This window comes from Eublepharis macularius, chromosome 3, assembly GCF_028583425.1.
Source record: "Eublepharis macularius isolate TG4126 chromosome 3, MPM_Emac_v1.0, whole genome shotgun sequence".
Taxonomy (NCBI): Eukaryota; Metazoa; Chordata; class Lepidosauria; order Squamata; family Eublepharidae; genus Eublepharis; species Eublepharis macularius.
The window spans coordinates 143817994-143831044 of record NC_072792.1 but is presented as its reverse complement, the minus strand read 5'-3'; the positions used below and the strand labels follow the sequence as shown (position 1 = coordinate 143831044).

Genomic DNA, 13051 nt, shown 5'->3' with positions numbered 1-13051 from the left:
GGGGCAAAGCTTGACCCTGACCCATACCGGGGAGAGGGCAGCTTCGACATGCTGTCGGACCCCTCCCCAGATGATACAGTTGAGGAGTCAGGGGAAACATCATTCACTGATGTGAATGGGCCTACCATGTCCTTGCTTTTTTTTTTTACTTTGAACATAAGCAAAAAACCCTTTTTTGTTTTTAGCATCTCTTGCTAGCCTAAGCTTATACTGAGCTTTATCTTTTCTAACACTCTCCCTATAAGTGTTGGTTATTTGTTTATATTCATCCTTGGTTATAAGGCCCTCCTTCCATTTCCTAAATGAGTCTTTTTTATTTCTCAGTTCACTAGAAAGCTGTTTATTAAGCCTCCATGGCTTCTTTACGCTCTTCCTATTTTTCCTTCTCATACGAATTGTTTGTAATTATACTTTCAATATTTCACTTTTAAGAAACTCCCACCCCGCTTGAACTCCCTTCTCCTTAAGTATTTCTGACCATGGGATTCTACACAGCATAGCTTTCAGTTTGTTAAAATTTGCTTTCCTGACGTCCCACCTATATGTCTGACTACGTACAGCTTTTCCCTTCCCCAAGACTGTAAATTCCAAAATTACATAGTCACTGCTACCCAAGGTACCCACTACTTTCAACTCGTCAACCAGCTCCTCCCTGTTGGTGAGTATCAAGTCCAAGATAGCAGAACCTTTTGTTTCCCTCTCTACTTTCTGAAAAATGAAGTTGTCAGCAAGACAAGTCAGGAATTTATTTGACCTTTCATTTTTAGCAGAGTTAGACTTCCAACAGATATCCAGGTGATTGAAATCTTCCATGACCACTGTGTCCCATCTCTTTGTGAACTTTGTAATTTGTTCTAGGAGTTTCTCATTCAAGTCTTCTGCTTGGCTTGGCAGTCTATAGCAGACGACCCCCCCCCCCATAGTATCACTATTATTTCTTATTCCTTTTATTTTTACCCAGAGACTCTCAACTGAATTTCCATGCTCAGATACATGTATTTCTTCACAAGTATATAATCCTTTACATATAATGCTACACCTCTCCCCTTCATTACTTATCTATCTCTTTTGAACAAGTTGTATCCCTCAATCCTCGTATTCCAATCACGAGTGCCATTCCACCAAGTTTCAGTAATGCCTATTATGTCATAGTCTCTTTCCTGTATTAGGACTTCAAGTTCCTCCTGCTTGTTTCCCATACTCTGTGCATTAGTGTGGAGACATTGGAAGCCATGAGTTATATGCTCTGAGGTTTTTGTTTTTGTGCTTACTTGCAAGTTAATGTTTCCTAGCATATGTTCCAATCCCTGCAGGTCTTCAGTGTTCCCTTCTCCAGTTATAGCCTTTGAATTTTTGTTTCTCTCCACCATAGGATTTAGTTTACAGTCCTCCTTATCAGGTTTGTAAGGCTCTTACCAAACACATTTTCCCCTACCCTTGTGAGGTGCAAACCGTCTCTTGATAGAAGAGCTTTATCTCAAAAGTGTAAGCCATGGTCCAAAAAACCAAACTGCTCCTGATGACACCATCTGTGTAGCCAGTCATTTATTTGCAGCACTCTTCTTTCCCTTCCTATACCACGTCCTATGACAGGAAGAACTGATGAAAACACAACCTATGCTCCCAGGTCCTTTACCTTTTTACCCAGAGCCTCATAGTCTCTTTTAATGCGTTCTGGACTGTGCCAGGCAATATCATTTGTTCCCGCATGTATCAGGAGGAAGAGATAATAATCTGTGGGTTTGATAAGTCTTCCTACCCTTTCTGTCACATCCTGGATGCATGCACCTGGTAGACAGCATACCTAGTAGACAGCATACCCCAAAGATGTTTCATTATGTCGTGATGTAGGATTCCCTGCCAAGACAGGAGATCCAGTTTGTTGGGTAGGTGTAGGCCCTCGTGCCCTCCAACTGAATTTTGCTTATCACTCTGGCCAGTAGCGAGATCAGCGGGAAAGCACAGTGAAGGCGGTCTGACCAATGTAGCTGGAAAGAATCTCCTAATGCTCCTTGCCCTTGGCCACCTCTTCAGCAAAACAATTCAGCTTTTCGGTTTGCCCTTGTTGCAACTAAGTCTATTTCCAGAAAACGCCAACTCATGTGGGTTGTCCCCTAATCTGCTGAGTCGATCTACGATAGCATTATCTCCCTTGGGTATGTGCACTGCATTTATGTTCACACAGTGACCTGTAGCCCAATTCTAAATTAACACAGCCTCCTGGCACAGGGTCCTGGACGTGGTGACCCCCTGCTTCTTGAGATAAAACATAGCAGTAGAATTCTCGGTGAGCATTAAGACAGCCTTGTCTCTCACCACATCTGAGAATGAGATTAAGGCATAATGAACTGCTCTTAACTCAAGTAGATTAATATGCAAATCGCTCTCATATTTGTCCCATGGGTCTCTGCAATGTGTTCCCCAACCTATGTTGGATGCATCTGTAGAAATGGATACCTGTGAGACTCTGTCCAAATGGAACCCCTTTTGATAAATGGGCATCCACTAGCCACCACTGTAATAATTTTATAACTTTCCTAGGGATATTAAATCTTTTTTCCTGCAAGTTCCTCTCGCTATGGAACATCGAAATGAACAACAGTTGTAGTTCCTACATCTTTAACCTTGCAAAAGGAACCATTGCAGTGGTTGATGCCATGAAGCCCTAAAGGGTTTGGATCTTTTTTGCTGATTGAAAGCAACATTTTTGTGAGCTGCTATAGCACAGTGGTTAAGTGGTTTGGCTGTGAATCAGCTCTTTACTGGTTTGAATTCCACTACTGCTATGAGCTCAGTAGGGCCTTGGGTAAGCCGCTCCTCTCAGCCCCAGCACCCCAGCTGTATTCTGGGGATAATAACAACATTAAATTGTTCACTTCTCTGGGTGAGGCACTAATCTGTCTAGAAGAGCGGTATATAAGTGCAGTTATTGTTGTTATTTTGAAAAGTCCTGATCAGACCTTTTATCTTTTGTATCCTTTCTAAAAGTAAGAAGGCCTTGTTTGTGGCACTGTCTAACATTGCTCCTCTAAACTGGACCATCCTTGCTGGGACCAGCTTGGTCTTCTTTTGGTTAATGAACAGTCCTAACTGTGCACAGGTACGTACATCCTCCTCTGACTGGCCCATAATCAGTCAGTCATTGAGGTAGGGATAAATACAGCATTCTAATGTTCTAAGGTAAGCAATGACTTCCACAATGCATTTAGTGAATACATGAGTTGCCGTGGGCAGATCAAAGGGTAAGACGCGGTACTGATATATGTTCCCTTCATAAATGAACCTTAGGGACTTCCTGTGTGCTGTGTGAAGAGAGATATGGAAGTATGCGTTCTTCAGGTCTAACACAGCAAACCAACATGGTTGATAACACTAGGGGAACACTCCCTCAGAGTGTAGCTCACATAATCCTGAATGCTAGGTGATTGTCCACTAGGCAATCATATGAGCTGAAATGGGAAAAGTTTAGAACTTGAACAGAGGAAAAACACTTAAATGCTACTGACTGCACACTAGCTGAGATTTTAGAGTTTCTGTTAGATCTTAAAATGAAGGGACTATCAAATTCATCAGTTAAGGTGTACCTAGCGGCCAGTTCATCAGTTAAGGTGTACCTAGCATCTCCAGTTGACAATAAAACAATATTCTCCCATTATACATCCAGGTTGTTTATGAAGGGATTGAATAATCTCTTCCCATCTGCTAAGAAAGTGGTACCCCAACGGTCCCTTCAACTTGTCCTAACAAAGTTATTGCAAAGCCCTTTGAACCATTGGCAACCTGTCATCTGAGACTGTTGTCAATGAAGGTTGCACTTCTGGTGGAGATTATGTCTGCAAGGAGGGTGAGGGAGCTGGCAGTTCTTAGCATAGAACCACCCTTTCTAAAGATTCACCCAGAAAAGGTGGTACAGAACAAAGCTAGACTTTTTACCCAAAGTAGCTTCAAAGTTCCACATGTCTCAGGAGATAGTTACCTGCCTTTTTTCAACACCTATCGGGTGAAGCAGAAAGGGCATTACATTGGATGTTAGAAGGGTGATCCTGTTCTACATCGGTTGGACCAAACCATTTAGAGTAGACTCTCAGCTCTTTGTTTCTCAGGGCCCAATAAAGGAAAGAAGGTGAGGGCACAAACTATCACAAGATGGGTGGTAAAAGTGATAAAATTAAGTTACCAAAATGCTAACTTGCCTTGTCCCCTAGAGGTGCATGCACATTCTAGTAGGTCACAGGTATCATCTGCAGCACTGCTCAGAGGGGTGTCAATCCAGGACATTTGCAGAGCAGCAACGTGGCTGTCAGCTGACACCTTTGTCAAACACTACGCCTTGGACGTCCTGGACAGGAAGGAAGCAGCAGTGGGTGCAGCAGTACTTCAGCTTCTCTTCCTGTGAAAAGAGCAAGCTCCACCACCCAGGTAAATAACTTGTTAAACTCCCATGTGGGACTGCACAGAATACTGAAGAAGAAAAACAGGGTTGCACTTACCTGTAACTGTTGTTCATCAAGGTCTTCTGTGCAGGCATATATACCCTCCCTCCTTCCCCACTTAGGCTCTTCTACTTACTAGGAGAGTACAGCGGCAAAAGAGGACTGAGGGTCAGAGGGGCCCCTCCTCCCTAGGGGCTGTTTTCAGCGGGAAATAGCCATGCATGCGTGCTGGGAGGCTGGGGTGCCCTCTGATGGAATTTTAAGCTAAAATTGGCAGGCCTGTGGGTACGCAATCCCATGTGTTACCCACCCCAAATAATGTGATGCAATCATGTGGTTAATCAGACAAAGATAAACTTTCTGCTTTTGTGTATGTTGTTAACTTACCACTGCAGTTATTAAACTAAATGGAAAATGAGAAACTTAAGTTTTTTGAAAAAAAATTGTCAGTAAAAACATGATAAAGGAATAAATTTTTTCCCCATTCACTACAGGACAGTTTGAAGTGTGTGAAGTCTGCTGTATATAAATAATTTAAATATCTTCTGCAGTTTTTTGAAGAGAGGCAGAGGAATGCCATAGATTATTTTGACATGAGAACATGGATATACAAGAATGCACTTTTATTTGGGAAATGCTGGCTGGTGTGTTGTTCCATTGGTCCACTATGCTCTCATGTGTTTAGTAGTCCTACACTTGTTCCTAATTGTGAGTGAGACAGAATCATGTTGATCATGAGGAGGGGGAGCGTGTTAATATATGACCTGTGCAAGATTAGACTTTTTTGTGTGCTAATTGAAGCTACTTATTGAAAAATACACGTTTGTATGTGCTTCCTTTGAGCAAGAAGCATATTTTGTGCAATATAATCATGTGCTATGTTCAAGTTTATTTGCTAGTGAAGAAAATCTTCATTTGTGTAAAGGACAAGATTTTATCCATTGATTTTGAGATTAATAATGAATTATTTTCTTTTTTTCAGAGTCATGATGAAAGATTTGTTTTCATTGCAGAGTGGTATGACCCAAATGCTTCACTTTTCCGACGTTATGAGCTTTTGTACTACCCAAGAGATGGATCCATTGAGATGGTAATATTCTTGTTATCAGAGTATGTTTGCATAACTGTTTGAGAACAAAAACAAGTTACTCTTGGCAATATAGGCATGATTTTCCAGAAAACTAAAAATTCCAGGTTTGCCTTTTGTTCCTGGCATTTATATACTATCCGTTATACGGAAAATAGTTTATTATCTCTTCTGTCCATAAATACACATTTCAATTGAGGCATTTTTTAATCATTGGAATCAAAGAGGTTGAGGATGCTGAGAAAGCTTTTCTAGTACTTTCTCATGATATCATAAAGTACTAGTGGATGGGAGAAGGTTGTTGCCAGAGTATAATTGACAGAGCAGTTATTTTCAGGCCTGTCTACTGGAAAAATGGATGATTTCTCTTAGGCATCAGACATAAACAATGTAAAAGTTGCAGGGTATCTCTGCTTCTGTTGGCTTTCCTAGCCTTCACCAACGACATGGGTGTCCTCTTAGCCAGATTGTAGTTGAAAGCATTGAGGGGGGTTGCGGAGTTTTTCCCCATTGAGTCTGGCCCCACACTACTTCAATTTATCCCCTATTTCCATGTGTAATTTTTTTTCTTTCTTTCCTCAGGGTTTTCTTTCCCCAATATTTTTCCCCAATATCTTTCCCCAGTATTTTTCTGGAGCCAATATTGAGTCTATTTTTTCTTTGTGTGTTATGTTTCTTTCGGTTTTATTTGTCCTGCCCACTTCCACCCACCTCCAACCCCCTTTTTGATGATCAAATGTTCATCAATGAACACTGAGTGTTCAATTCATTGTTGCAGATGGGCAGAGTCTAACGGGCTTTGCCCGCCTCTACTTCCCATTTCGTGTTCAAACTTTTTCAAAGGCTCACAAAATAACAGAACATCCAATACACTCTGTCGATACCACACCAACTTGGTGCCATGAGACTGACTGGTTTAAAGTTGTATTGGATACAACTATGAATTTTTCATGAGATTTTTTCATCTTGGAGAATCCCTGGAAAGTTTTCCTAGTGGTTTGAGCAACATCCATATACCTGCAAAAGAAGAAAAACTGTATAAGTTCCTTTGGACTGTGTCTTCACTAGTTGGATTTCAAAAATTGGACGTTATAGGATTATTGCATCCAGTTGTGGTTCTAAGTAGTGTATTTATTGGTATTTATGATATTTATTGTTCCTTGATTGCACTTTCAGCACTTAGCACTTTTCATATAAGAAAGTAATATATAAAAAGAAAAAATAAATCCAAAAATATATATTTCAGCTTTAAATATAGTAATATTGTGTTCTACCCTGGCAGGTTGTTCCTTTATTTTAAAAGAGCAAAGTTCTGATTGCAAAGCAGCCAGCCTGTTTGTTCAATTACCCATGGTTCCACAAGGAGTGTGCGGATTCTGTTAGTCTGCCTTCATCTTTTTGTCTATTTAAAGACTGCAGATGTGAAACTTAAAAGTAGAAATTTAATTATGCAGTGCCATGATGGAACCATCTTGGATTTTGTTAAGTACCCCGAAACAAAAATGTTTTTAAAGTTTCATACATTTCTGGACCCTTAGCAAAACTGTTTTATTTTTTGATGCTTTTTTGCCAGCTTTTTCAGTTATGTTCTTTATTTTATAAGTATGTTGTCCATAAGAGGATATCTGTTTTTCATCCACGTTTCATGGAAGAACTTCCCTTGACTGCTTGATTCCATGCTCTGATTAGCAAGGGGCACCTGGGAGTAGTTCTCTCCTGTGTCTTGTTCTTGTTTTGGACGCTCAGATTATTGTACCTCTTTAGTGACGATAGTTTTGCAAACTTGGCTCATAATATCAGATTCAGATATCAATAAGTGAACGAGTAAAATGGTTGGGCTTGCAATGAGTGCTTTACTTTTATACAAATATACCCATTCTGTGAATGGAATGTCATTCACAGTATTTAGGACCCAAGCCAATGTCTGGTTTTCAGAGGGTTGTCTTGGTAGCTCCACACGCACACGAGGGGTTTAGGAATCTGCTCTTTGAACCATACTCCTGGCAAGCTGGTTCTGAAATTTCAGAGAAGGCTGCTGATACAACATGAGTCAGTGCCCTATGAAAAAGACCTTCTAGTGCTTCTGTGCATGTGCCTGAGGGGTTCTTTGGCTCTAAGCCAACATATTTAAATTAAACGTGGTTATGAAGACAGTGCAAGAGGGAGAAGAACAAATCGGCAAGCTGTATTTACCAAATAGAATGTCGTTGTTACTGTTGTTTACCCACTCCTTTTTGCACCTGTCTCTTTGTTTTAATCAGATTTATAAATAACTGGAAGTATACAAAGCATTTTGATGGCAGGAGAACATGGGAATTGATATATGTATATTTAATATTACAATTTATTACTCTAATAAAAAGTTAGAAGACATTAGAGCATTTGCAGTAAATATCAGTAGAGTCATTCAATATTATTAGAGCAAACAAGGAAGTAATTAGAAGTTTGTGCTTTGAAGGTTACCTTACAAAACCACACAAGGCAATATCATTACTTCATTATTTGATGACAATAAAAAGTGGTATTCTTGATCCTGATTCCTCTTGAACCCTAATGCCAAATAGACTAAGAAGTGAGAAGTTTCCTACTCGGTTCTTGTACGGGACATTCAGTGCTCAAGTCAAGAACTTTGATTCCTCTTCCTTTCCTTTTAGTCCCTCCTCACCCGACTTGTCATTTGCAGCATGGGGATTAAAATTTACTCAGAGCATGCTGTTGTGATGGGCTTCTGAACAGTGATGCAAAGACCTGGAGTAGGGAGGGGGGGAGGGAAGGAAAAATTCGAGTTGGGAGGGACATTTTTTCCTTTGAATTCTTTTTTCAATTTTTCCAGCAGAAAAATTGGAACATGTGGGAGAGCATTGAAATTTTTTTTCTTTTAGAGATAATAAAATGTCTCTTAAAGCAAGGTTTTTCACACTCAAAATGTAAAGCTTTAAAAAAAGGTTGAGAGAACTTTTTAATGTTTATCCCAATGGAAATTTTGGGGAATTCTGGGGAGCACAGAAAACTTACTCTTGTATACAACTTTTTCAAGAATAGGTTTTGTTTTAAATGTAAATAATACAGTTAATATGCTATAATGTATTCAATGATAATATATCTGCAGCTCAATCTCAAGGCCTGTTTTCCTCCCCCCACTGTTCCCCTGACAGCCCCACTAGCATGCCTCATGGCCATGCCACCCCTTTGTACAGGCCCGCGACAGGCAAGCAAAGATGCAGACAACATCCAGATTGTGATCCCCACTGCCTGTCCACACCACCATGTCCCCTCCAGAGAGCAGATGACTGGGGATCATGTGCCCCTGTGAGGCCAGTGCCTATACCAAGGAGCCCTGCTTGTGGGAAGCCCTCCATAGGGAGGGAGTCTGGATGCCAATGGGGTAGGCCCCCTCCCCCCACCCATCAATGTTGCCCCATCCCCTGCAGAGAGCGAGTGTTCAGGATGAAAAGAGCCCCTGTGAGCATACTTGCTGTGCCCCCTCACAAGTACCTGTTCTGAGAGGAACCTTGTGCCTAGGCTAGGGCATTGTTTGGCATAGGGGCAGGCTGGATTCACGCCTCCCACCATGTTCAGCAAGGGCTAGGCTGGCCGCCGAGGCAGTATAAACTGGGCCACTTCTACCTCACCACTGCCCCTGGATGTGGTCATGAGCCTCCTCATTGGAAAGTGCAGCCTGCTGCGAGGGAGGCGTGGGGCAACTTCCACCTCCCATGGGAAGGAAACACCAAGGTGATTCCAATTGGGGCAGCCCTGAAGAACTCCGCAGGGGTGGCTGGAGAATGCAACCCCCCAGTGGATGATGTGAGGGCTGCAACCTGCCCGTGGGCTGGTGCCTGCAGCCCCAGAGGTGACCTTGAGGTGTGTCCAGGGCCACCCCTATAGGTGGGGGGATGGGAGGGGGTCAGTGGAAGACCGTGAGCTGCAGCTATGAGCTGTCTTAGCAGCCCCTCAATAATGATGATGATGATATAACATTCAATTTATATACTGCCCTTCAGGGCATCTTAACACCCGCTCAGAGCAGTTTACTAAGTGTGTTATTATTATCCTCACGACAATCACTCTGTGCTGTGGGTGGGGCTCAGAGAACTCTGAAAGAGCTGTAGCTGACCTAAGGCCACCCAGTTGGCTTCAGGTGGAGGAGTGGGGAATCAACCCCAGTTTTCCAGATTAGAGTCCTACCACTCTTAACCACTACACCAAACTAGTATGCCTGACCTTTGTGTGTGACAGCCAGCCAGGTGGTGCATAGCCGCCACCACAGATACACTAAGTGCAGTCATGTGCTCGCTGCCCCAAGACAAAGCTTCCCTCTACTTACTGCCCACATGATGGAGGAGTGGGGGGTGCAATGAGCAGGGCGAGGGCTGTGGCCCAGGCCCCTAGCATGTGCTCTGTGTCCCTTATGTCTCCCTCTGGTCCGGAGTCAGTGTCACTGAGCCCTTGGTCCACCCACCCCGCTGGCCCCCTTTGTCCTGCCCCTTTTGGGGGATGTGGACAGCGTGGGCTCTCCCATGGTTGCTGGCTCCAGGAACTTGTTGATGCCAATCATCCCATGCTCTGCTGGGCCATGATTCAACCTTAACAATGAGCGCTTATGAGCTATGCTACCTTTTTTTGAGGCATAACTTTCCACCACTTCTGGGGGTTCCTGTGACTGGAATGGATTCGGGAGAGGGCTAACTTGTGCCATGCTCCCTGGCCCTCTGGTGCTAGGAGTTATGCCTTAGTTATGCCCACGAGCAGCTGCTATGTGCTGATGAGGGACTCTGGCAGAGCAGCGCCAGGCTACTGTGCTGTTGTAGGGGTAGTTATAGTGGCATATGTCCAGGATATGCTGTTCTACTCCCAGTTAGCTTCCTGAGCGCATTCCCATCTCCCTCAGGATTGCACAGTTAGTTCAGTGTTTTCAGGGTAATAAAATATAGCTTAATATCCAAATATTTGGGTAATCCTACATATTGTGACTTTGTGAGAGAGTTTATGTTCAAATAATACTTTCTTTTGGTCACATAACTTACTTTTTGCATTCAACCTTTCCCCCAATTCTTAGATGGCAAAAATTATAGATCCATGTACTATGGTAGCATAGGATGTAGCAGTTTGCAAGTTTTTCTGAAATTCAGTATTTCTTATAGAAAATGAAGATATTTATATGTTTAAGTTCTCTAAACAGATAATACAATTGTACATGCTAAATGTGTTATAAATGTTGTTAAATCAGTAAAAGTATTTAAAGTTTGATAAGAAATTAAGTATTTCATGTCTTCTAGTTTTCCCCAGAGTTTTTTTTCCCCTCATGACAAATCTCGAAATTTTATGTTATTGCCTCTGAAATATGGGATGAAAAATTGGTCTTTGAAAAATATTTTCTGATATTTTTGAAGAACATCTAAAAATCTACTTTTGGAGCTAAGAAATTGTAAGGTGCACTTGAGTCTACACATATTCTTGTGGAATCTCTCTGTTAATTTGCATCAGCTTAAAGATGAAGTCTTGTGCCCATTTACTGGGAGTAAACCCCACTGAAAAATCCCTAGCATCTGTTTGTGTAAGATGGAAGCTTTACATGCATTATTGTGGTGGATCCTAACTGTAATGTTGCAGTTCTCTGTAATGTAATGTTTTCTGTCTGGGGATCCCATTCCCCCAGTGGGGGTGGGGGATCTGATGCTCCCTGCCTCTACCACCTCTCACCTGACCAGCAGGGGGAAAGGCATAGGAATGGGTCAAGAACCCCCCCCCCCCGAGCATGCTCTTGAACGCTTCCATGTTGCGCTGGGAATGATGTCATTTCCAGTGTGGCATGGAAGCATTCTGGAGTGCACAGCGTGCTCCTGTCATGCCCCCTCACAACACCCCCCCCATCCCATGCTTTGAGCCCCAGGGGTCCTGGAAACCCTATCTCTATCAGTGGAATTTTACTGACTGACACCCAAGAGCATGATTTTAGTAGACAAATCAGACTATAGGAGGATGGAATAGACAGGAAAGTTTACCTGCATGACCTGTGCTCGTGTTTGGATTTTGAGTATGGCCCTCTCATTCATATCAATGGAAAATGTTTGTATGTGCATAAAAGGAATGTGTGCATGAAGATGCTCCCTCAGTTGAATGGACAGGAAAATATCAGCAGGTAGTTATGTCTGAATGTAGAGCCCTGGGTATCAAGTTTGGGTGTTGACTGCTACTTCCAAAGGTAATAGGCTTAATTCTTGCTTCCGGATATGAAAGTTTTGCCTTTGTTTACATTAATTATCATTAATGTAATGTTAATGATAATTAATGTTTTGTGACACAAACCAAGAATAGAAAGTATGGTTTAAATCTCCTCTCAGACCCACCTCCCCAGCTGTATTGTGAGGATAATAATAACATTGACTTTGGTTACTGCTCTGAGTTGGGCACTTGTTTAGAAGAGCACACTGTTATTATATTATTATAATCTGGAAGCTACTTACTATGAATAAGTTCCCTTGATTTCAACTACTGTAGGAAACTTCTATAAGATAGTAAATGATCGTCTTCCTATAAAACAAAGATTGTCTCAAATAGTAAGCAGTGTTTATTTGCCGTATGTTTGTTCTTTCTGGTTTGTCTGTAAGAATTATCTAGTGTAGGGATAATGCTCTCCATAATTGTAAGTAATTTGATTTACATGTTCTAATGAATATGCTTATTAATAAGAACTGAAAAGTTCTTTTAGGACATAATTGAAAATTTCAAACAGAATTGGTTTCTTAAAGCAGTTTGTTTAGTTTAGCTCACAAAGATTCCCGAGTTTCTGCTACAGAGTATGCCTCTTGTTTGGGTACAGATTCCAAACAAGGCCTCTAGAAATGCACAGTATGAAATCTGCTGAGTTGTGTAGAATTCAGCAGCTACAGAAAAAAATCTGAGTTTTGCTATAGAATATGGGAAAATATTTGAGTGTGAGTTTGTTCTCCTATCCTGCCCTATTCCCCCCCTTTCGTCATTTGTCTGTTTTCCATATGTACAGATGGGAAGAACATTAATCAGTTTTGAAAAGTACCTCTGGAAAGTACTTTTTAGATTCAGTTATGAAAAGACCTCATCATAATTATTTCCTTTTTTATTATGAAAAAAACAGGAACTTTTAGATTTGTTTGTAGATGACTCAGTTTCTTTACCATGCAGTATGACATGAAGAATCGCTGTAAATTCCTGAATCGCACAAAATATGAAGATTTGCAATTTAAAGATCTGTTTGTCGGCAACAAAATTACGATCTTTTCTCGCCATCTCAGTTTAGTTGACTATGGGGATCAATATACCTCCCGCATGTTGGGCAGTCGCAAAGAAAGGTGAGAGAATGTAGTTTTTGAACTGTTGCACGGTTTTAACTTTATGTATTACTTTGACTACTAATACTACTTCACTTCCAGAGGATTCGATGAGAAAAAATCTCTTGTATAAGGAGAAAGGTAATATATTAGTTTACATAGCAATAAAAAACCCCATAAAAGTGAAGGGATGCATAGAATTTTTTTTGAAAAGTGAAGGG

General features: G+C 41.5%; 1 protein-coding gene across 3 annotated transcripts in view; it reads left to right on the top strand.

Annotated features, from left to right (window-relative positions):
• Nucleotides 1-13051, top strand: part of NME7 (NME/NM23 family member 7) — a 143818-nt gene that overhangs the window by 22378 nt on the left and 108389 nt on the right. For 2 of the 3 annotated variants that reach the window (XM_054975062.1, XM_054975061.1), the window contains exons 2-3: nt 5416-5523; nt 12685-12851. In XM_054975062.1, coding sequence (XP_054831037.1) covers nt 5416-5523; nt 12685-12851 — 275 coding nt within the window. The remainder of the gene's footprint in view (nt 1-5415; nt 5524-12684; nt 12852-13051) is intronic. The other variant, XM_054975063.1, reaches the window with a different exon arrangement.